General features: G+C 41.9%; 1 protein-coding gene across 1 annotated transcript in view; it reads right to left on the minus strand.

Annotated features, from left to right (window-relative positions):
• Window positions 1-10,188: 10,188 nt before the first annotated feature.
• Window positions 10,189-25,729, minus strand: part of EXT2 (exostosin glycosyltransferase 2) — a 73,423-nt gene continuing 57,882 nt past the window's right edge. The window contains exons 11-14 of the mRNA XM_084207272.1: window positions 20,923-21,066; window positions 20,274-20,402; window positions 19,009-19,091; window positions 10,189-12,998 (exon numbers count right to left, since the gene is read on the minus strand). Of these exons, the coding sequence (XP_084063398.1) occupies window positions 12,860-12,998; window positions 19,009-19,091; window positions 20,274-20,402; window positions 20,923-21,066 (495 nt within the window). The 3' untranslated portion in view covers window positions 10,189-12,859. The remainder of the gene's footprint in view (window positions 12,999-19,008; window positions 19,092-20,273; window positions 20,403-20,922; window positions 21,067-25,729) is intronic.

The following is a 25,729-nucleotide window of genomic DNA, read 5'->3' on the forward strand; positions in this document are numbered from 1 at the left end:
CAGGGCTGCGGCCCGGTGCCCGCCAGACACGGAGAGAGCTCGTGGGGACAGCCCAGTACATCCATCCGCTTGGACTCCAGACAGCAGTTGCCTCCTCGGGGATCTGAATGCAGCACTTTTAGCTACCCTAGGCATGTAAAGTACATATGGTAATGTAAGTGGAGTGTTTCCAGCATGAGCGTGGCAGCTCCCAGCTTCCTGGGATCAGGCAGGGAGAGGGAGGCTGTGGAGCGGCACTTCTTCCGTCAAGATCTGGGATGGGATGCATCCCTCCTCACTGCCACCTCCCCAACAACCTGGGCATTTTTTCTTCCCGCTGTTTTTTCTGACACCAGACATGCCTTTCCAAAGAGCAAGAGCCCACTGGCCTTTCAGCAGCTTCTCCCATCCCACCACCCACACACACACACACACACACTCTCACACACATATTCTGCCCCGGGCAGGGGACTGGATGGGGACTCTGGCACCAGCAAAGAGACTCTCTCACACTGCCAAGATCATTTTAGTGGGAGCTACGACTTCCCACAGCTGTGTGGGGAACAGGGCTGGGAAGATAACTGCAGCTAGAAAAAAGGCAACATTAGCCCACCTCCTTCTACCCTGCTCCCACTCCATCTTGTACTCTGAGATGAAGCAGAGTTGTGAAGGGGATGCCCCTCTACCCACCATAACATGGTGTTATCATGCTGAGAGTCTTTGCCAGCTCTCTGGTGACCCAGATGGAGATACACCCCAGCAAACAAAAGCTTTCCAGCATGGCTTGATGCCCCAGGGAGTGTCTGGGCTTTGCTTTCCCTAGTCACGCTCTATGTTGAGCCTCACAAGCATGGTGGGACAGGAAAAGATTTCCTCTGTCTTTCACTGGGTCAGGAATTATTCAGTTTAGAGACAGCAGCTCTGGCGGGGAAGCACAACTGCTATGTAAATCTGCAAGTCCCCAGAAAGACTGCTCTAAGAAAGAGCTCAAGCACTAGCACACTGCCACAGTGGCACAAGGCCACCAAATCCCTCCTACACCTCATCCTGGGGTCAGACATGTGCAATGACAGGCCCTCCCTCAGCCCTCCACCCCAGTGCCCTGTTCCACACAATGGCTGCGGGCATCTCTGCACCAGGGACAGCAAAGGAAACAGGCTGGGGAGGGGCTCAGGGGAGAACAAGGTGATACTGCCCCATCTCCAGCCACCTCAGATCCTCTTCATTTGCAGAGGAAGTAGAAGAGACCAGAACTTCTCTGGTTTGTGTGAACCAACATGCCTCTCTGCTTTTCCATCCCAGTGCTCTTACCTGCACAGAGCTGTTATGTAACATCTCCTTTGCAAGGCTAAACCTTTACAAGTTTTTCAGTGATCACAGTGCACGGAATAATTTTGGAACATCCTTTTACCCCACTGAAATACTGCCAAGGAGAAGCTGAAAGTCAGCTGAGCACTACCAGCCACACCGTGTAGCTCTGCAAACTGGGCTTGAGCTGGGGTAGCCATCTCCAAGATTTGTAAGGGAATTATAGCATACTACTCCCAGAAAAACTGGTTTGTCACCCTGCCCTCTTTCCTCATGCTCAGTGTTAGGGGATCTTGTGGTTTAAGGTCCAGGAATATCTAGTGGTCTCAGAAAAAGTTCCAAATAAGCTACAACCAAATGTCCAGCTTCAGGTTAATGAGCCATACAAGTATTTCCATAGTGCCTAGACTGTCAATACACTACCTTAATGACACACTATTGCTAGGTCAAAAGTAATATTTACTGGAATAAAAACCCACCAGTAGTAGTGTTTTTTTTCTCTCCTCAGAAATGCTGAGAGATGCATTCCCTGCTATGCACAGGCACAGGGAGCCAGCATGCATCATCCGCATAACCAGGGCCTCTCCCATCACAAGCAGCCAGGATTTACATCCCAGCCTAAACATTCAGCTGAGACCTCAGGCATGGTGGCTTAGATGCTGAAAGTGATGCTGATCACCAAACCAGGCAGGATCATGCTGACCAGTTGGAGGTGTGTACATCCCCACAGGGTACCCCAGAAGCCACTGAGCTTCCCAGCTACCCAGGGACTGGTGGCAGGAAGCAATTTGTCCATCAGATTTGTGCAGGCAGCTGGGCACAGTGTTGAGCTTTTTCCCAGGTACACTGGAGATCTTGATGCTTCCCAATGTCAGCAGGCAATCAGTGGAGGGCTGCTGCCTGAACAGTCCAGTACCATTGTTGACAAGGGCAATTAGCAACAAACAGAGCTAAGGAGAGGGCAGTGGGGCAGGCAGGCATATGGGGACAGGTCTCACTTAGCCTGCAAGCTCTAAAGGCAGCTCCAGTGGAGGGCTGTATCTATTCAAGAGCTTAGCTGCATTCCCTACTGAAGTTAAAGAGTAGCTTTTCCTCACAGACTTCCGCGGGGCCAGTATATCATGGGAGCTGTTTAACAGCCCAGAGGATTAAGTGTTGTATCCCTGTCTTGTTAGAGAGAGAGAGGAGAGTGTCCTGGCAGCAGACTTGGCATTTAGAAAAGCTTGGCCCCCACTTTCTCTCACCTTAAAATTCATGTGGAAAGCACATGTTGGACTCAGTCTAATTTAAACACCACTGCGCGTGCCCAGCCCTCAGCCTGCCTGAAAACCCCACGAGGCAAGGGGAATGTTGTTCCCTGGACCCCCTTGTGCAGGGCTCCCTCCCCACCTCCAGCTGCAGGCAGCCCCACTGCTCATCGGGCTCTGCCTCACCTCCCTGGGTGCTGCTGCCATTCTGGCACAGTGCCTTGCACCCACACTTCTGGATAATTCTGGAAGGGGTGTCCCTCCCAAACCTTCAGAAGCAGTTCTGGTAGTTTTTAAGCTACATGCATCTGTACTTCAAACACATTTTTGAAATTAATTTAAAAGGGTTTTTAAAACTAGCTGTTAAATTAACATGAAAAACTGTATAAATATATATATATATGCTTATATATATGTATATATATATATATGCATGTGTATCTTAACCTAGCCAGCCTAGAGCTACTGCATTTCTTAAAGGTCACAGGGTCAGTGCTGTTCTTGCAATCTCATGTTACCATGATGATACCTTTTTTAATTATTATTATTGTTGTTATTTTAATACTTTTCAATTCTATTTATGACTTTCTTCTCTATTTATTTCTTATTTAGTATTTTACTCCTATCTATACATTGAATCACAATTCCCTGGCTTGGACTTGCCTTCAAAGCTGCAAGCTTTATCCCCATCCACCACCAAAATGTCTCACAAACATCAGCCGTCCCAACACCTGCCATGCCCATGGTGGCATCCTCTGTGGGTGCAGCCCAGCAAACTGGGCTCACCCAGATTGTCCCTCCAGCCCCATGGAGGAAGGAGCAAAACATTTCTCCCAAGCAGTCCTGGCCCTGGCTATGCAGCAGGTATCCTACAAGGTGGCTGCCTTATGTTGCCCATGGCTGGGAACACCAGAGATGTCCCAGAGCTTTGAGACCAGGAGGATGTAAATAGCAAGAGCAGCACGGGTTCCTGGCACTGGCTTAAAAGTGGTTGGGTACCACTGGCTGCCAAGCACTTGGAGGCACTTCTTGCCTACAAGCAGTAGTTAGGGCTTTGGTAGCAACTGAAACCAGTGGGGAACTAGGCTTGGGCTTGCTGGGCCCTGCAGGGTCCAGGCTCTTTGGGCTGCTGTGCCTCAACAAGCTCCTGGGGAGGGGCCAGGTCAGCCCCCTGGCACATCACCTACTGCCAGCAGTGCCACCCACCTGCACTCCCATCAGGCTCCAGTTGCCCCTCCAGGATATGCTACCCAGTTCAGGTCTCACTGCCCCAGCACCTACCTGGGTATAGCCTACAGGGAGGAAGACCAAGACAGCAAACTAAAAAGAGAACCACCTTCCCTCTCCTCTAAAGCTCATGGCAGGGTCGAGCGTCCATCCCTGCCGGAATGCACATCCCTGCTGGGTGACACACCTGGCCTGAGCCATGGCATGGGCAGGGTGTTAGGGAAAGGCCACACGCAGTGACAATGTGTCTGTCACACGTGAGGTCGCAGAGCTGCAGCGCACATGGCTTCACTTGCCCCGTCAGCCGAGGGGATGCATCACCAGCCCGGTCCAGGAATACCCCGTGTGCTGCCCAGCAGGGCTGCCTGCTGCTTTCCTCCTGCCCCGGAGGAGGCGCGTTCCCCTGATTCCCAGAGTACACTCAGACCGGGCAGCACATTGTAAAACACTCTCCAAACAAACTAAGGCAAAAAGGTAGTTTCTTGGAAAAGGATTGAAAAATAATCAAGCAGAGGCAGAGCCCCATGTTTATTTTGCTGCTCTGACTGACACAGCAAAAAGCAAACAGACCGAGGGAGAAATTAAACCCAAATGGGAAGGGGGTGGAATCGGATGGAAAGTCATTCAGGCCTCTGCAGCTTCCCGAAGGGAGCTGGGAGGAGGCGAGGGAACAGCCTTACACCCCCTTAACTCTTTGCTGGTAACATGGTTCTCCACTCCCCCCACATAGCTAGGTAGGTAGGTAGAGCTAGGACTTTTATACTACTGATTTTGAAGGACAGTTTTCAATGTATAATAATATATCGGTTTAGGTGTGCAGTGCTTGAAAGAGAGACTGGGAGAAAGAAAGAAAACAAACCTCAATCAATATTATTGGTTTTTTGTTGTAAAATATTGTAACCTTGTATAAATGCTACCTTTTTTTTTTTCTCTTTAGCTTAATGGCCTGGGGTAGAACATAGAAAAAAATAAAAAAGTTTTTAAAATGTTCAGGAAAAAAAGAATAAAAAAAATCATTTTAAATGTTGCCACATGAGGTTTGTGCCATGCAATGTTATTGCCTATGCAACCATGTATTACCAGTTCATTACAGTGGAATATTAAAAAAGAACAAACGGTCTTGCAGCTTGATTCTTTTTAACTTTTTTTTGAAGTAAGTTATTGCACTTGCAGCTTTCTTTTTTTCTTTTTTTTCTTTTTTTTTTTTTTTTTTGGAGGTGAGGGGCTGGAATTTCCAGTCACCAATTTTTATTTTTCCAGGTTTTGAAAGGAGTGAGAAGGTCCCTGCTTCCCAGCCACCCTGGCCAAGGGGGCACAAACGCTGTTGTTGTTTTGGTTTGCAATAAACTCCTTCTCTTCTCTCCTCTCAACTGCAATCTGGCTGGTTTGTTCCTGACTCATGACAGATGAAATGTGATCAGAGGGGCCTCCAAAATCTCACGTTAATTGAAGCTGGCAAAAAATACTAACAGTGCCCTTTTGAACTGCTGACGCAGTCCAGAATGGATTAGCCGGGGGTAGATTAACAACAGGTGGCAGCTCACGGGCTGCTGCCTCTGCCGTACAAAGCGCTGGGTAGGGGCCAGCGGGCGGGCACAGCAGCGCCCCGCTGCCTCCGGGAGCGCCTCGGCACCGCTTGGCACCCTGGCCATGGGCTAGAGAGCAGGATGGTCTCCTTGGCTTACTGCTCTGCAGGGGCTGCTTCGGCAGAGCTTAAGCCTCAAAGGGCTCCTGCAGGTCTCCCAGCCCTTCTCAAGCAGTCCTTAATGAGGCAGCCGGCAATCACAGCTGACAGAGGGAGAAGCTGACTTGGCAACAAGAGGCCACAGAACTGGGCACCCTCAGCTCCCCATGCTGTTGCACCATCCCTTTTACACAGCACAGTCATGCTCGAGGCACCAAGCACAAGGTCTCTCAAAGCCCTAGGAGAAGACGCCTGGGGCTGGCAGTATTTCCCATATTCCCACAGACCATCACATTCCCTCCCCTCCCAGTTCCACTTTAGCAGGGGCATCCGAGCCTCACTCACCCTCTTCTCCTCTGTGGGTCTGCAGGGTTTCCCAGAGGTGCCTGCCCGCAGCCAGAGGCTGCTCAGTGGGCTGTGGGGCAGACTGAACCCTCTGGGTTTCACTGGCCCCACACAAAAGGAAGGGTTTGTCCGGGCCCCACCAGTTCACAGGGCACAGCTCTTGTCCCACTGCAGGGAAATCTGTGTTTTGTGAGGCCCCTTTCTGTTGCTTGCACTCCATCAATAAACTCAGCTGCAAAACTGTTTCCTTCAGACCCACCAGCGCTGGGACCAGTAAGAGTCAAGTCCCTGTGCCCAGATGCTGGGTGGACTGGAAAGGGCCTTTCTTGCTCAGGCAAAGCTGAGAAGGTGCCCAGCAGCTGCCAGCAACCCACCAAGATACACAGAGCCCCTCTGGCCTTTCCATCAGTTGTCTGGGAGCATCAGCTTGCTTCAGATGGTGCATGGCTGTTTTCTATCTCACAAAGAAATGGATAATGCAGGTGCTGTCGCAAGCTTATCCATTCCTCTCACTTGTAGGAGAAAAATTCCTTCCCTCCCCAAGCACTCAAAGCCAGATTCTCCAGATGTTGGCAGAGTACAGAGTGTTGAGAGCCTAAAGCCAGTTTCAGTAACATCCTGCTTGTATGGGTTTACATCAGAAATTACTGCCGGCCTAAATGATGCCAAAGAACTAAAGAGTCTCTCTCTAAACTAGATAGTGGCAGAACCCGGATTAGAAATGTGCATTTTCCTCTTGAAGCTGCACCTTCTTAGTGGAGTTACAGGAGTTATTTAAAACACATGGAAAAATTTCTCTCTGGGAGATGTGGCTACAGCTCCTAGGTTAACGCGTTCCTTCTCTGCTGGAGAATATGACTTTGAGGCAGGGCAAAGTTCGGGCAGTTTAAATGAAAAACAATTTTTTATTCCTGTAAACTAAACAGATTTCCCTTTTTTTCTTCCTCTTTTTAAAAGCAGGTTATTAACCTTTAAGCAGATGGATGTTCAATAATCTTCTCATTGGCAAGGAAGGTAACAGCCATGCAAGGTGCATCTACTTATGGCCAGCTGGAGCCCACATGTAAAGGTGTTGCATTTAATCTGAGACAAACAAGTGTTTATTATTTGTGAAAGGATCTTCCACTTTCTCTTGCTTTGCAGTTCGTAACTTACTCACAGGGCAAAGACAGATGCTCTGAGTTAGCAATCTGCTCCTTTTGCTGTAGCCTTACTGAATTCCTGGATCTCATTTTACGGTCCTTTCTCCTTAAAACCTTTTCCCCTCCCTGTTTGTATGAAGTGTGGCAAAGCAGTTATTGTTCCCATCAGTCTGCAACTGAAGGCACCCGGCACTAACTGTGGCCAGCATCCAGCTGAGACCTGCCCCTCACCTTCAAAGAGAAGTTTCACAAAAGAAGGACCTGTAAGTTTACAAACAGCCAGCCAAGAAGGTGAGAAACAATGGTTTTCTTGAGTGTATGGCACATATATACATGGGCACATGGGAGGGACACAGCCAGTGGCTTGAAAAGCTCAGGTATCTTTCCAAGGCGTTATGGGATTATCTCCTGGATGAGCACGAGGTATTCACACTGGGCAGCTGGATATCTGTAAGTAGCACTTTGTTCAGTCAGTCCCAAGCTTTTTATTTTTACAGGTTCCCATCACAGCGTAGAATGGAGGGGAGGGGCTAACAGAGATAAGCTTCATCCTTAAAAGCACAGGATGCAACAGAAACCACATAATGACATATGGAAAACCTCATGTGGGTCTGCATATCCCAAGTTCTTCATGCCTTCATTAGTCAAATTGTCCAGCTTTGACCTTTGTCCAGCCCCTCTCAACTGAAATTTAAGTTAAAAATCTAATAGATATGACTTAATAATTATGCTGGTGTTTTCTTAGTCACAACATCCCCCCGTGCAGAGTCTGGTACTGAGCACTGATACAAGTTTATAGACCTAATAAAATCATAACCAAGTTGCACTGATCTCTGTCCATGGTCACTACAGAGTTGGTATGCTTGTATGGAGCAGGAGCACTTCCTGTTTATGCAAGTAAACAGGCATTTAGCATGACTAAAGGAAATTTGAAGGACAATTACGGGATCCTTTTCCAGACAAATGAAGACAGCAAACAGGCAACCTTGCAGGAAGAACCTTTGAGCAGCACTGTTTTCAGTCGGAAAACTCCCTTCGTGCTGCTAGCTCCAAGCCAGTCCACGTAATTGCCTCAATTGTCCCCGTTATCCTTTAATGGGAAACATAACTCACTTTCAAAGCAACCACAAGAAGCTGCAGACAGGGGAATCCTGAAGATCAGCAGAGGTGGGACTGCATTACAGCCATTTCCATCAGGCTGAAATTACACAGAGTGCACCAGGAATGTCTCTAAATGGCCTCAAGCCAGCGCCCGCTGAAGCCTGCTGATTCTTAAAGTCAAGGCTAACAGTCCTCTGCCTTGGTAGGGAGGAACCCAAAACTCCAAACAAGCAACAATTCAGACAAAAGCGTAGCTGTTCTGCTAAATCCCAGGCTTGGGATACTGGTGTTCAATCCTGTTTCTAGCCACACATCTCCAAAGGGAATCTGACTGCCTCTCTCTGTTCCCTTATGTGCAGCTACTAGTAAGAGGCTGATCTCACCCATGCAGGAGGACCATAAAGCTCAATTTCTTGCACTTAGATACAGCAGTGGCAGGCATCATAAAAAGAACTGACACTGTCCTAGAGGCACTCCCAACAGCCTGAGATGCAACTTAAAGACCTATGACTGGATAGTAAAGCAAATGTGTTCTACCTGAATTTTCTGCTAAGCAAATGCTACCTCTGTCACGTGCCAATGTTAGCAAGAGGTTTGAAGTGACCACCTGCTCATGGGGTAACTTGCAGATCCTATTTGTATTGTGTTTGGTATTTTCTGCCAGGTGTTGACAGATATTATTATTTTCAGCCTAAAAATTGAAATGAAAAGGAAGCCTAGGTGAAATACTTGTCAGGATTTGCTCTGCTCTTCTCAGCTCTTTAGGATCAGACTGAAGTTAGCAAGTGAACCAACTGGAATTGGGAAATTGCTCATTTTCTAGCACAGATTAAATCAAACGTAAGTTTGCAGAATTTTTTTTTGTGATTCAAGTACATGGATGAGACTACCCCTGATGGCAAGAACTACATAGTTTACATTTTAGTTCACAAAAGAGCATGTTTTGCAGCAGTCATAGTAAAATTTAAGTGTGCAAATCTTCAAAGAGAAAAATGAAAAAATTCATATTCACTCTGTCTGATCCCATTTTTTCATCAGCACCATCAATTTTAGGTTTTCTTCCATGTATCATGCTTTGGTTGTGAGAGCAGCTTCCATGTAAGAGGGCTGGAGAGATTTATGCAGTACTCATTAACCATTCTGAGACCTTTCCTACTCAAAAGATGCTCTACCTGTGAGAAGCACCCAACATATCAGACATTCCTTATGGAGGGCGTTCATATCAAATCCTGGAGATATACTTAACATTAAAGTTGCTCTTCTAAAACCATTTTCATGTGTGTCAGTATAGCATCTTTTTAGAATGCTCAACACTCACCAATACAGCCTAAAACCAAAATGAGTCAGAAATACTGAGCATCACTTAAATCCCACCTCACAATTTTGACATCTGTGTCTCCAAAGTCCTTGAGTTTAAAAGGCCCTTGAATGGATAATTAAGAGGGATAAACTTGTTGCTGGAGTAAAGCATATTTGAACCACACCAGCAGAAGAATGATGGATGGTAGGAGGTTCCAGAGCAGGAGCTAGAGATGGAAGGACAGAGTCATTCAGAACAGTAGGGCCTGAAATCTTCACATCCTGTAATAAGACAGTGAAGCTGAGGAAGAAAAAATTCTTGCATTATAGGAAGAGTTAGTGATGCTAAAAATGCATCCTTAGGACTCCCCATGACTGGCAGAGCAGCCCCTGCAGCACATTCCCCCTTGCTACGCATAAGCAGCAAGGTGTGCCATGCACACACTGTCCTATTGCAGCATGACCCACAGGGCTTCTGGAAACAAAAAGCTGCCACCACATTGGATTCCACAATCTCAGTGACTCAGCTAAAGATCTCTTCTCAAAAGCACAGTTATTTAACATCTGCTGTATCTCTTTGCAAGAAAAAAAAATAATAAAAAAAAATCTGTTCCATATTTCTCTAAGATAAATGCTATTGTCAAATCTTGGCAGAAAATTAGAGTAACAACTACTCTCCCCAAAAGGTGACTGGGATGCAGACCAAACTTCTGTTTTCAAGACAACCACCAAACTCCAGTCATGGGAAAGAAAAAATATTGACAGATCTTTCTGAAGTGCATTGTGGATATTCAAGTTTAACACAGATTCATGTAGTAAAAGAGCTTGGCACTGAAATTCTCCCTTCTGAATTAATTCATGTTTCCTTGTGCCACCCCAGAATTAAAATACAATAAACACTCATGTGATTGAATTTTTAATATACAATTATCAAGCTTTTATTGCATATAATATATACAATGTAAAGAAAAAAATTATCTTAATTTAAAGATTGACAAAACTCCCATTGTAAATCAGACATACAATTACATCTTACCTTTACAGAATTTGCATCAAGAACATCACAATAATAAATGCAGAGAGCAAGTAAGTAGGCAATTTTACAATTTTTCTTTATGGTCAATTGCCCAATTTTCTCCATGGCACTAAACAGAGACAAATGGGGTTGTAAATGAGCTAGCCCTATAAAAGCAACTGTAAAAGGCCAAAGGATAAAACATTATTGTTAGGGGTCACTGGACATTTTGTGCAAGGGGAAACTACTCAGATGCTCCTGGATGCAGACACAAGGATATGTTACCTTTTTACTGACTGGAGATTATACCTCAGCTTAGCAGGACTGGTTTGGCTGTCTACATCTAAAGATATTCAATCAAGTGTTTCAAGTCCTCAGTGTCTTTTAAGACTCTGTGCAAAACGAACCTTTTACTGGTTTACTGAGAAAGAATCAAAAAATCGCAGAAGCTTCACAACTCTGTAAGGAAGGTGTTATAACTCAGTTAAGCTGCTAGGGCCTGCCAAGCTGAGATCAACTCCAAAAGGACAGCTAAAACTGACTGCTGCACTGTTACAGCTACCCTTTTAAAGCAAACTTCTCAAGGGGAATATGCTGGTATCTCCTGATGCTCAAGCACCAGCACATAAATCAACAGGAAGATTCAAAAAGAAGGTTCATGTTAATAAACCTGAAAGGCTGCAAAGGAGATATAATGAGTAACAAACCTTCCTCTCTCTTGTGATAGCCACTGTGCAGACAGCAGTTGTCACTGCAACAGCTATCCTTTTAGCTCCCATAGCAACTCAGGAATGAAACAAAGAGTGCAGCAAAAAACATGTACTAGTAATTAAACACTCCCAGAGAGTCAGATGATACAGTTTACAGGCACATCCCAGGGAGGTTATGAAGTGAAGCATCCCCTCAAAGCTATTGTTCCAATATGATTTTTATTCACAGCACATCCACTGCATTGGGCAATAAGATAAGTCTTAGTGGGGGTGAGACAAATAGGAGCAGATGTTTCCTGTTTCTAGCCTGACTTTCATTTGGTTTCTGTCATTGCTGCGTATCCAGTTTAGGAGAGGGGGTGAACCATGATGTCTAACACTTGTCCTATTGTTTGGGGTTTGGCAAATCTGAGGAATAAGGTTGCTTGCACTGTAACAGAAAAACAACCCATCAAGTAGGATGCGTCTGTAACCAGCAGCAACAGAGGTTTCAAAAGACAGTGAAATCACACTTATCTAGTAACAAGCATTTTATCAGCAGAGCTAGAAAAGAGATTGCTTTCTCATCCCAACTTAGGACCCTCATTAATACTGAAGGGCAAGAGTAACAGTCCAAGCAACTTTATTTCTAATTTTGTTGCATTTCTTTTCTCATTCCGGTTCACTTCAGTATGGAGAAACAATTCAAATGTTCCTAAGAAATGTAAACCTTCTTTAAAAGACTTCCTAAGCTGTATGTTACAGCCTGTGGCAACGGGTTCCTTAAATTACAACCAAAGACACAACAGTTTTTCCAACAACGGTAATTTAGGAGTTTGTAAGTGTGCGTTAACAGTGTCTTACACATACACATGTGCCTGTACACTGAAGCTGGAACTGGGAGTTTCTGCAAATATAGGTGTTTTACAAATTAGTACACTGCTTGCTGAAGAGGATTCAGACATGAAAAACTTCTTTCCCTATGGAGGGCTACAAAGTAAAAATGTAACCTGATTGCTGGTTTTATAATGAAGATAAAAAATATAAGAAGACTAAAGACAAATCATTTTCTGTATAATACAACTAGTTCTGATAGAGAGTCAGAGTCTTTTGCACGAGTGCAGCAGCAAACCTGAGATTTACACAGAAGGTGCAGCAATTGCAGTTCTGTCCTGCAGGTCTCTGCTTTGAAGGAGAGTATTGTCCTGGCTGCTGTGTCTCCATCTCCATCAAAATAATTTAAGTAACACAAATTGCTTTGCTCTTTAAACTAGGTGAAAACAGACAGATTTCTGTTTGTGATGTTGTAAAAAAATAAACATTTGTCTCCTATTACTAAAGAAAATATTTGTTACAGTTACTTAAGACAACAGTTAAAGCTCAAAAGACAGAGGCCCACCAGCCACACAGGAAATAAACTCATCCCAAAAGAGAACAGCTCTACATGGCAGACAGTTGCTTTGAATGGATGGATGCTCACTAACCAGAGAGCCTGCAGCACATTTGATAGAAGAGGTCAGTCATGCCAGTCAGACCACAGAGAGCAAGATTCTGTTTTATTCTTCCAGATGCACAGCCTCCTCTGGACAAAAGTGTGTGTTTTTTGGAGAACCCATAAATAGATGCAACTCTCTGCGAGCAACAGAGAAGCAGTTGTCCAGATTTCAAACACAACTTTGTGCAACGTAAAAGGAAGATAACAACATTAATTCCCATCTCTCTCAGATGCAAACCACTCTCTAGCAAGTTTTGTCTTCAGGGCCTTATATTCCTCATAGCACCTTTTCAGCTGTTGTTTTCCTCATTGAGGTTTGTCTCACTCTTTACAAGCTGCCAATATTGGGAAAGCTCTTCAGTTTCTCAGGAAAGTCATCTTTGTACAGGACGGGGTCAGCACGATGCTCCACCACTTTGAGAGGCATGGTCCCAAAGACAGAGGCAAACTTATTGATGCATTCAGATCTGGGGAAAAGGAAAGCAGTGCAATTAAGAACTCCAACAACTAGGCTGGCTACCAACTCCCACACCAAAATAACTGGTAGAAACCTTCCCTCTTGCACTTGGAAGTATTTGAGCCATGCTGGCTACTAATAAATAAAAAGAGCCTCACTGCAGAGAGAACAGAAAAGAAGCTGGTGTTCTTTGATTTATCCATTTAATCACAGAGACAAGCAAGGGGATGCTGGCAGCAGCACATGTGCACATGGAGGTCAAAGCTTCCCTTCTCCCTCCCCCTAGAATTCCAGTCATTCTTAAAGCAATGTACATGCTGTAAACCAGAACAGATTAACTGCCAACATGTCTCTTAAAGGGCCACTGTTGGGTCAATTTCGTTTATAATGAAGGTTTTGCAAAAACCAAGGCTTTGTGAAAACAAAATTCTAAAAACAAAAAGTCTGTCTTTTATCAGGCTTCTTCAGAAGCTCTATCTTTTCCCACAAAAAATAAACATGCCTCAGAGAATAGGCAGAGCTGATTGCACTGTAATTTAAAGGTGAAGCTGAATTAAAACTATAAAATGAAACAAACTAACTATTTAGACAAGGAAAATAAACGAAAGATATATTGAGCAATAAGACATCACATGAGCACAAAAAAACTGGACCACTGATGACTCTTTCAGTTTTAATAATCTCAGGTGTCAGTAATGTGGAAAAGAACAGCCACATTGTTCAAAAAACAAGCAAACAGATGTTTAACCATTCCATTGCTCCTTTAACTTTTCATTGAAGGGTGCTGTACCTGTGGAAGCAAGGCAGGAAAACCTGGCTCATCTCACCTCAGCCAATGCTCAGGTAACTTTAGCTGCCTGCTACATAAAACAGCTTTTAAGGAATTTAGATACCAAGAATCATGACAACAGTTCCCTGCACATAACAGAGAGCTACAAGAAAACAGGTGACATTTATTTTGCCATTCAAAAGGGAAAACAAAGAAGTGAGCACTCAGACTCAGCTACAGAGACTGTAGTGCTGCAGGCAGTGGCAGAGCAGGTCTCTTGCTCTCAAACCACTGCACCCTCTCCCGACCCCTTTGAAGGGTTAGGGGGTCACTATGGCTCCAGGATAATTTTCCTCATCAGGACCTGGTCAATCACACCAACTGACTGTGACAGTTCTGTGATGGGGACTGCTCAACACTGCCCCAAACACTCTTTTGAAGTAGACGGGACAGCAAGAGCAGTTTTCAAAATTATTTCCTCAAGCACATAGCTGTTTCAAGCTATAAAGGTCATCATTCAGACCATTTTCTGCCCTAAGAAAAGTGTCAGAAAACTACTTCATATGAAGTGATACTTTAATAAAATATTAATGCAGGTAAATGCAGATGCTTCACTTTGTGCTACCTTCCCATCCTCTTGTACATCATCCTACCTCATACTTTCCTATCTTCCCATCCAAATAATTGGGACCACAAACAAAAGGAAAGGAATTCAGAGTGTAAGAGAAAACCACGTGCAGTGAGACACAACCTCTACCCCTGTGACAAGCACTATCAGTAGCACAGATCTGAAATAGCAAAGGAGCCACCAGTGAGGACTTAAGTGAAGACCCAGGTAGCTGTTCAGTATCTGCAATAACAAGGTGAACCATCAAGAGAATGAGATTTGGACCACAGGTATTGAAAGGTTCACTGCAGTAGTTCCTGCAGACAGCTGGAACTGAGTGTTTTCTTCAGGAACATTAAGTAATTTCTGTTGCTTCCACAGGATGCCCACAGTGAGATATCTTAAACACATCTGATTTTTAGATAAAGTCAGACTTTCAAATAATCTGTTACTTGTAAGAAATGTGGTTAAGTAATCCATGATGTGTATTTGGAGAAGCCGTATGGCAGGAAACCCACAAACTTCACAGGCAAGGAGGTAGACGCACTGGGAGATGTGCATGTGAGAGGTTTGCACAGCTGCTGGCCTTCACTGGTTTCTGGAATACAAGAATACTTTTAGTCTACTGCCTGCCTTTGCCAGTAATGACTGAAAGACATTGTAATGTAACAGCTGCTTGGTGGCTGGTGTGAAATGAATTCGTTATCTCAGCCTACTGCCTGGCAGGCAGGTGTCCACATCAGAGCAGCCATTGTCACAACCGGAACTAAGTGGCACCCTCAGAGCAAAAGACAAAACTAAATGGATAGGGCAGACAAAATTCACTTCTTCCCTCCAGAGGTTATACTCCCAAATCAAAAGTGAGGTCTTATGACAAAATATCAAGATGGGATCCTTCTACAGCTGAACTTATTTTGGTGGCAGGTCCATTTAAGCCTGCCAGTACAATATCTTTAATCACCAAGAAACCATTTCATTGTTAAAGAAATGGCAAAAATTAAAAATTGAAAAATTAGTATGTTCTAAACACTCTGGCTGAAGCAGAAGTTAGCCCTCCACAAATAAATACCAAATTCAAAGATCAGAAACAGGCTTTTTAAAAGGAAATAAATGTCATGTACAATCCAGAAAATACGTCTGAAAGAAAGACACTTTCCAAAAATTTAATCTCTAGCACTGGACTAAATCACTTGAATTCTGAAGTCCTTGCACTTTTGGACAATATAAACCAGAAGGGATATCTAGAACATTAAACACTGAAAGCTAGGTAGCCAAGAGAATGTAATGTCATCTCCTCAATATGGAGGGAAGATGTTTCTCTCAGTCGTGCCAATAATTTTTCAAATTCAAAGTAACAGAGGCATGTTTACTTCCAAGTATTATTTTTTTCCTTGCATTGCTGACAACATGTGGTCATGCTCAGCTAAATAAGACATTAAGATTGTGTGAACTCAGAAACTGAGAGCCCCATTGCCCCTGGATGAACTTGGTGTTTGTTAAGGTCTCTCTTAATCAGCCTCCTCACTGCTATAATCCAACTAACTTTTTGGCAGGGTAACTCTGTACCTGCAACCTTTGGCCAACTGTGACCTGGGCAGTTTGCCTCTTAAGGAAACAGCTTCCTATGTTGACTCTGACAAATACTTACATGTCTTAAATAAAACACTGCTGTTACTGTGGCTGCAGAAGCAGCTCAGCCCTTTGCTATATTTATTGTACTGGCAGTTGCCCTCTAGATTACATTTTAAAGAATTGTCCATTTTTGAGAGCCAGATGCAAAGATGCTAAAGGCAGTAATCTTGTTGCTATTTAAACACCTGTAAATACAGGGATTATGAGACCTTCCTGCAGTTTCTTCTGTGACCTGATGTAAAGGCTAACCTAGGGCAAGAAGGGAATTCTTGGTGCAAAGTTTTCTTCAGTTAATATATTTTAATGACGGAGTTTGATAACCCTGGGGACTAAAGTCTTCTATTTATCTAAAATAAATTAGACAGCAGGAAGAATAGCAAAGTTGGCTTTCCCATGATTCAGTGTATTGCTAAAATAATACAATTTCTTAATAAGAGACAGAGTTCAACTGTACTATTTTCCTTTGTCTCCAATGAACGAGTCAAAATGCTCAACAAGATCAGTAAGTTACATATCTTTCCTGGACAGATCTCCACAACTGACTTCTCAAACCTTTTCCATTTACAAAAACCAACAGGCAGTTGCTGGGCATCCCTCTGCTATTTCTGAACCAGAAACCTAACACTAAATGTTGTGCATGTATGTGGCAACCCTGATAAACTGTTTGTTTCACAAACAGTAGGTTGATCCCTGGATATCTGGACAAGTAATGAGCTCAGACTACCTCTTTGTTATCTGAATGCCAGAAAGCAAGGAGTCAGGCACTTGGGGAAGCTGCAAGTAAAGCTGATAATGGCTCTTTGCCTGACACCTCAGGTATTGTTCTTGATACCCAACACCGTAAAGTTATCAGTACAAAGTTATTCTTTTATAAATGACAAGGATTCCCTGATGCATGCACTTTTTTTCAATCAGCTTCTCTCCTGACCCTGAAAATAGTTAGTAGATAGATTGGATGGATGGATGGATGGATGGACGGACGGACGGACGGACGGACGGATGGATATGAGAGCCTTACTCACTGCTAAGTTAGGAAAATTTGCTCTAGGAGTTGTTACTATTTATTAACCACTTAAAATGAATATCTAGCATAGAAGACTCAAAAAAAATAAACCCTTTCAGATTCTCAAATAGCTCCCTTATATTTAGGTAGATGATAACACAGGGCAAGAAGGCATTAGACGTAGCAAGCAGTTTCAGTATGATAATTAAGGACTTTCAAAATCAAGTCTGAATATACCTAAACTGTATATCTCTCCAGATCCTCTGCACTCAGACTCTATCTCAGCATGTACTTCTTTGGCTGGGCAAATAAAAGTATGTGGATTTGCAATCCATCTAACACTTCCCACAAACCAGTATTCCCCACTTTTCAAAATTACAGACAAGCAAAACAACAGTTTAAACATGTTCTCAATAAACTGTCAATGACACTTTACTCTGAGGATACAAGAACTGCTATAGACATGGAAACATGACCTTTACCCAGCATATTAATGCACTTCAAGGCAAAGAGGAATTTTTTCATCTTCTGTTTTTATAGCATTTACCTTAATGAGAACCTAGTTCATAACTAAAATTTCCATGTGTTGTTGTAGCACTACTACTATGATCACAGGAAAGCTTAACTGGCTTGGGTAGTCCATCCTGTAAGCCAGGTCAGAATTGTTAGATATGGGGGAACCTTTTGTTCTTCCCTTTTAGCTAACATTTAAGACCTACAAAATTTCCCACCCCTTTCTCAAGTATTTTCCTGCAGAGTAATTTTTACCATCTTAATAGGGTATGTTTTACTTCTGAGTTGCATACTCCTTTTTTTAATTCAGTCTTATTAAAGCCCATACAACACTTCAAATTTTCTGATTTCTGCAGAGGACAGAAAAAAGTTCACTGTTAAAATGAAAAGTGTCTTACTAATGACTAGTAAGATAAACATGTTATACCTCTCCATGCAAATCTGAAATGGCCTGTTTTAAATGCAGGTCAGATTGGTTTTTTTTGTCACTTCTTCGAATCAAAAATGTTGGAAGAGACCTTTAAGATCATCAAGTCCAACTGTCTGTGTCTTCTGGTGACTTCTCCCCACTGCTTACCTACCTCATCAGTTCTATTGCTGGAAATAATTTTTCCCAAAGCTTGCAGGAGAGATGCAACAGCCCAAGAAGGCTAAAGTGAAATGCCTTAATCGGTCCTAAAGATCAGGCTAATTACCACAGTTATTAAACTGGTATGTACATTTATTGTCAGCCCATTTCAAACATGGTTATTGAACAGCTTCGCAAAATGAAGAAACTTTTCCTGATTTCACAAATTCAGAAGCCAAGGCAGAGAAGCCTAGGGTCTTGGTCAAGGCTGCAAAGCCCTTTACTGTAAAGCAGGGAATGCAAATATCACACTTACAAACTTTCAGTATTTCACTCTAAGCATTCACTGCCTTTCCAAATGTGTACTTCATTTCAACTAAATTTTTAGAAAAAATATAATTATGCTGCCATTGTTAAAAAATGCAACATGGAATTGTGCAGCAAATGCCCTTCACTAGTGGAAGCAATGTGCTTCACAATCCTTAGAAAGAAGGCAATGTACAAATATCACTTCAAATTATTTTATTAATAATTTGTATCATTTCTGCTCTTTGGTAAGCTACCAATTGTCTGGTTTAAAAAAAGAATTCATACTTACTACAGTTGATACTCTACGGCAATCAGAAATGTGGTATTACTGACAGTACTGCCTACCAAGAACCCGAACTTCACATATCTGTCCTATAAGCTTTACAGCAAAGCTGATAAAAACTGTACCCTTCTGAAGTCCTTTTTTGTAGTAATCTACCTTTCAGTGACACATCACCCATCATAGGAATAACTTCTGTTGATCGAATCCATGTAACATTCTTTCAAAATTAGTAATTTATAAAAACACTATCATTTTTGATCCCAATTTAATGAGACACAGGATAAGATTCTAGGGATCAGAACAAGGCAATCAGAGAAATAGAGAGTGGTCACTCACCTTTCCACCATGTGTGTCTGGTCCAGTGATAACCCATCAATTGCCGTGCATTCTGGACATTTGAACTTCTTTCGTGGGGTCACCTGCAGAAAGGCACGCCAGATATTATCAAATATCAACAGAAGGGACATTAATCTCCTTGCACAGAGAGCAGTGCAATACCTCTGAACATGCCTACAGTGTAAGCTGAGCTGTCTCAAAAAGAGGGGGTGTACAAAAAAAAAAAGCCACTCTATTCCTCCATTCAGCTCCATCTGGCCCGGCTGACTGCAAAATTCACAGGGGCCCAATAAAAACGGCTTGGAGGGTTTTTTCCTTCTGTAACTGAAAAGAAGTGGCGATGACAAGCTCCTTAATTCCTGTTTAATGACTGTTTTCTCACTGCCAAGGTCCCTGTATAAACACCATTTGTTCTTGCAGCCATAACAGCGATGAAATATAGCTTCCCATACTTCACGGTAACGTTAATCCAACAGGCGCTCTTTCGCTCTCTCCAGTTAAGAGCTGACTGGCAAACCCTGCAAGACTCTCCGAATCACAAAGAGGTGCCAAATTACTCTGCTCTGCCCTCATACAGCTCAGAAACTTTTTCAGCAAAAGCACACACTTTATCTTCTAAAGACTTTTCTAGGAAATGCAGCCACCAGTCGCAGTAAATGATGATGGACAGAAGGGAGAACGGACCCTGCTAATTGAAGTAATGCCTGGTGGCCTCTAAATCTCATTCCAAGTTGACACACTTTGAAATGAATGTACGGAGTGAATGTCTAGACCTGAAAACGTGTCGAAACATGTCAGGAAATTAATTCAGGGATAAAAAGTTCATTTAAAGCTGATCTTGCAATTAATGTTCTTGCAATTAACATTCCTATAAATCAGCTGTTGTCAGGCCACGACAGAGTGAGCTGTGGACAGTTGGCAATTTCTTTCCTCTAGCGATCTCAGATAGTTAAAATATATGTCTGTGGGCCTGTACATATACACACACACACATACAGCTGTCATTTAAACTGTCTTTTTAATAGATCATCTAGATGATTAAAATAACCACCAGAAACAACTGGTAAAAAAAAATTTGGTTCTCAGTTAACATAAAAATTTTACCAGGAGGGCTTTTCTACCATGAGAAAGAAACCAAGATACCATACTGGGAGAAAATGAGAGAAAAGGGAGGATTAAGTAACATATTGAAGTTTACTGAATAAATTTAAGTATGTATCTCATATTTTTTAATTTCGTAAAGATAAACAGCAGAAAAGCCCCACCTTAATGACTGATTTTCCAGTGACATTTGCTACTAGAAAATTCATGGCAATATCTTCACAATTCATATGAGCATCCACCCAATTCTTGATGTCTCCAGGCATCTTATAGGTGTAAAGATAGTTGAAATACTGCAGAGAAGAGAGTGAGAGAAAGAAGACAATTTTAAATACAGATACAGTAACTACAAGACTAAATATTTCAGTCATGGAACAGCAGGCAGCTAAGTAATAGTGCCTTCACACAAGAACTACTTCAGCAGATAGAAAGTAGTTTTTGGGTGCTAAACTGCTTATTATTCCTTTCCTGACCACCACATAAATTTCATTAAAATTGCTTCTCTTTTCTGAACCTACCAGCTAAAAAGCTACATTCCTGGCAAAATTTGCTATGTACTTTCAGGTCATGCAAACTGTCAGGACTTTTGTAAGATCATAAAGATAAGAAATGGTTTTATTTCACTGGCAGAGACAAATCAGTGGTTTTCACAGCAACTGAAAGAGCTCTAGGGGAAGTTTGCATTCAGTTCTACAACTGTTTTGAAGAACATAAGCATAGCACTACAAAAACTGATGGAACAATGACAGAAGCACGTATAGATCTTTTTTTATGTCCACATTTTACATCAGTGCAGTGCAAGTTGCATATCACCTTGTGATAAAAGGCTGCCCCAGTGAGCACCATTGAGACTTCATTGGTCCATTCTGATTCATATTTCCATTTGTTCATCTCATGGTCCCAAAGATGCAGGCGACCTGGATATCCAACCAACCTGTCAGGGAACTCACGCCAGACCTGAAGAGAAAAAACGTGACATGCTGTTAACCAGGCCTGCACAGAAAGCAAATGCAACACATCTGCTTTCTGGAAGGGTAGCAAATGCAACACATCTGCAAGGGTAGAGTTTCAGTGGGGCAAAGATCACGTAAATTCTTTTAAGTCCAAATTCTTGGAACAAAAAGGTGCCAGGAAGAAGTACAAAAAACAGTAAGCTTTGCTGTGGAAGGACTCTACAACTCAGAGAAGCCATGTCCCACAGCAAAAGGCCACTAATGGACTACTAAAATAATTTTTATAAAGAAACACAAATGGCTATTCAAAAAGATTTTAACTCTAACTAAACCCAAGCATGATTAAAATGAAACTTTTGATGTTAACTTTAGTAGATATGACTACAACCTAACTACTTTCACAGCTGGCTTTGGATCTAACCAACCTGCTTCCTTTGTCAGGAACTGGCTTAAATTTTAATATTTCTGGTATTCTTTAGTGGGTGCTTGGCTACATGGAAGGCCGCTTTACCCTTGACTTGTTCCAGACAGCTGGATACAATCAAGATACCATCCTTGTCACTCCATACATTATTTTATAGCTGACTACAGGATCAAATACAGGATCTTGTCAGTAGACAAGAACAAGGAGAAGGGCATCATTAACACAACCCCAGTTCTCCACACTGCTGGCCACATTAAATAACGGACAATCTTTGTATTAGAGAAAAAAGGAGGAGGGATTATAACTATTTAGAGGGGTCTGAATGCTATTTGTTTGCTAGATACAATTTGTCTGCATTATTTGTGGACAAATTATTCAAAATTTGTCCCTTAATCCAAATAACTGCAAGGCTTGTTGGAAGAATGAGTCTTGACTCTCTAACATACAGTTAGGTTACAAGAGCTTCTGGTTTAGGTTGGTAATGTATAAACAAACAGATGCATATATAATGAAATTTTTGTATGCAAGATCAACAACAAGAACAAAGTACCTCAAAAATCCCCAAGGATCCCTCCAGAAATTCTTTCATCTGTATGAAAGACAAGGGAACCCTACAGTTGAATGGACAGTAAAGGAAGTGTTATCTGGAATTCCACCACCCTGCAAATGTCACCCTATCAGCAGTTCACTGTAGCCACTTCTTATGTGTCAGTGTATTTCAGTTGGGAGGACTGGACTATAAGGACTCTATGCAAGTATTTTGTCATAGGAAATATGACAAAACAATCAGTTTTAAGTTACTGCTTCTGCATCTACATTTGTGCAATTTTTCATTACTATACACCTTTTCATCTATACATCTCAACACATTTTATTGCTGTCAGTTAATACAGCTTCAGAATCCCATGATGAGAGCAGTTATTATTTCAAACATCCAGATGAGGGAACCTGCCAAAATTATACAGGAAACAAGAATGGGAACCAGATCTTCTGACTCCTCGACTTCTATTTTATCCAGAAATCAATCTTTCTAGACAGTTCTAGGGCACAAATACTGGGATAGTATTTAGATATGACAACGCTCCAACACAGAGGGTTCGGGAAAGCAGAGATAACTTGGAACTGAAGGAAGAGAATTCATAGGACACTTACAAGTTGGTGCCATAAGCTAATTAAAACAATACAGACTTCTGGCAGGCAAGCCAGTGAGGGCTTGAGATATCTATTTTGACATGATGTAGAAAACCTTAATAAAGAACACAAAACTAAATGTACGACACTCAAAAATTTATTCCTCACTCTCCAGGACTTGAAAATTTAATGACTTTGTTTTAAACCTGAATATTAAAATGTCTCTCTCCCAGCTGTTGGAAGGCACCAACACATAAGCTACTGAGGCTCAACAAAGGATTCTATGGATCACTACAGATCTGCACCGTACTGGGCTAAGAATTCTTGTAGAGGAAATGGCATGCATATTAACAGCAGCTGAAAGAAAGATTAAAGTCAGCTACTGCTTCCCACGGGAGTGCAGTGCCTTCTCAACACAGAACTCTGGAATCATAGCCCTTAGAGTTTTTGCCCTTGGTGTCATCTTCAAGAGTCTAAATGACATAAAATAAAAGCCAACTATAATGCACATTACTCATACAGATGTTCTTGTGTCACTCTAAATATCAACCCTACCCTGTAAAAAAATGTCCTGGCCTCTGAAATTTGTCAGTTCGATGCATCTAAAAAATAACTTTGGTGTTCTGAACAAAGATTCCCTTTAAAAGTAATGCTTTTGAAGTCAGTGGAAAAGCTTGGCTTTTTCACAATGTTCACCACTAGCTCATTCAATGGTAATTCTGGAAAGGCTCCCAGTGGCTCCATCCAGCTCATTGCCCAAATCCATACAAATGCTTTGTGCCAAAATTAATATATACAGCTACTGCATATAAGGAAGCTTTCAGAATAAAAACAGTGGTAATGATTCTAATACTACTCTCTATTTTGTATTACTGTCCATTTTCTTGTTTGATGGTTGCCTATAATTTATTAGTCTGTTAGGAGTACATTTCATTTTAGCCAGTGATCTTATTAGCTTTCTCAGACTAAGAAGGATGGCCTGCTTTAATACTGGTAAGGGACACATCCAAGGAAAAACATATTGCCAAGTGAAGAGGAGGTATGCTTATTTGCAGACAAGTCATTCCAAAGACTCTGGTAGTCAACCCTGAAGACAAATATTTTTGGATGAAGCCTCTCCCAGATGAAATGTCAAATAGAAGTTCTGAGTAGTAGTTTTACTAAAAGCCTTGTAAAGAGTAGTTTTACTAAAAGTCTTGTAAGGAAAACAAAAAGGAAATGATAGTAATTTTGTTTCCAAGTCAAGTTCCCAAGTGACATAAACAGGATGGCTAAAACACCCTCCAGTCTCATCTCTCCAGAGCTCTTTCTGCCTCACAGCCTCAACTATTCTGTGCAAATTGCTGTGCCATCAGAACAGCAAACTCTCCATGTAGCCAGAAGGACAGGGAAGCATTTCCTTCTATAAAACATTCTCAAACATTTATGCATTAAATTCAGTAGACTATATTAAGCCACATGAAATTTCAACAGTTTAATGAACAGAAAAATAGTCAGCATTTCCAAAGCTACCATGACATTTTAAGAATGAAACACTGATTATTCTCTATAAATGAAAATAAACTCAACCCATCGTACTCCTTCTGACTTCCAGAGCCCCATCTCAATTCTTTCCCAGTCCTCAAAGGAATGGTTTGTGTTATTACTAAAACAATAAAGTAAAATGTTAATACAGAGTCCATTAAGAGATGTAAGATGCTTTGCACACACACATTTTGTAAAATATCATCAGTTTGAAGAAGAGCTTTGAATGTGGCCAGCAGTGAAGAATTCTTTTGTTAAGCAAAGTTATAGTACTTGTCCTACAAAGGAATGTTGAAAACTAAACTTTTAAACTCAAAATGAGCAAGGAAGAATTCCTCTGAAGAAGGCATTCCAACTTCATGAAAATTTCAGCCTAGCAAAATATGCAATTCAACACAGAACAGATTTTTTTAAAGAGTGCCAGAGACATGAAGCACTAAAAAACAATTCTGAGACAGAATAAGATCATCTACCAACGGAAAGCCAAAAGTTTTCAACAGAATAAATGCAAATTTAGCAATGCACCAAATGGTACATTTTATGAACAAAAAACATAGACTCAGAACAGTAATACCCATTTAGACTATTTCTAGTATTGCTCTAATAAAAATATTTTGTCTCTGTAAGGACAAAGTGCTGCATAAGCATGGGATAAGAAATTACTTATTGCTATGACATCTGCCTCGAGGCCAGCTGAGAATGCTACAATGCTTAATTTCAGTCATGTATTCAAACACCAGACACTTCAGAGGTGGCCAATGGTTCTGATTTAACTTTTTAAGATTATGATAATCTAAATACTTGCTCCATTTCTTGGGTCTCTCTGATACTCTCTCTGTGAACAACAAAGTTCAGTAAGTGGGAAAAAAATTATCTAGACTAAGTTTTTTTTGCAGTATCCCAAGTCATGTAACTTAACAGAACTACTTTTTTCAAAGTCAGAATGTCATGAGTATTCTTCTGCTACATTAATACAGCAGCACATAGGGACTATTTTTCTGCTTGCTCCAATAGATTTATGCAAGGTCATAAATCACTGTACCATAATAGTTCACTTTTAACAAGTAAAAAATGTCTGACACTTTGAGTGTTACTATATTTTTTTATAGCTGAAAGTGTACAGAGATCAAAGTTTTCTCTTTTTTTTTTTTTAGGCTTGCTCTATACATTCAGAGAAGTGTGTGACAGAGGGGGTTTTGCCACATGTTTAAATGCAAAGTCTCAACGATGTCTGGAGAGAAAAGAAAATTACTGAATGTCACGTTTCCAGCCCTTCATATGACCAAAGCAGAAGCAGACCTACTTTTAAAAGAAAACTTTCTAGTAACCTTATATGCTGCTACTGTTCCCTCTGGATTCCCCTGCAAATGAGTCAAGAGTTTGAGAGATACTTTTCTAGTAACACACATAAACAGATAAATAAATTATCACAGGCTGAGGACAATTTAAACATCTGGGGGCCAGCTCAGGCCTGTCAAGCAAGTCACAGACACTCAAGGACAGGAAAGATCAATCTTCAGCCCCTGATTCCTGTGCCAGAGAGTAGGAGTTACATCACCCACTCCCTGTACAAGGAAAACTGTGTATT

The sequence above is a fragment of the Fringilla coelebs genome, assembly GCF_963513975.1.
Source record: "Fringilla coelebs genome assembly, chromosome: 6".
Taxonomy (NCBI): domain Eukaryota; kingdom Metazoa; phylum Chordata; class Aves; order Passeriformes; family Fringillidae; genus Fringilla; species Fringilla coelebs.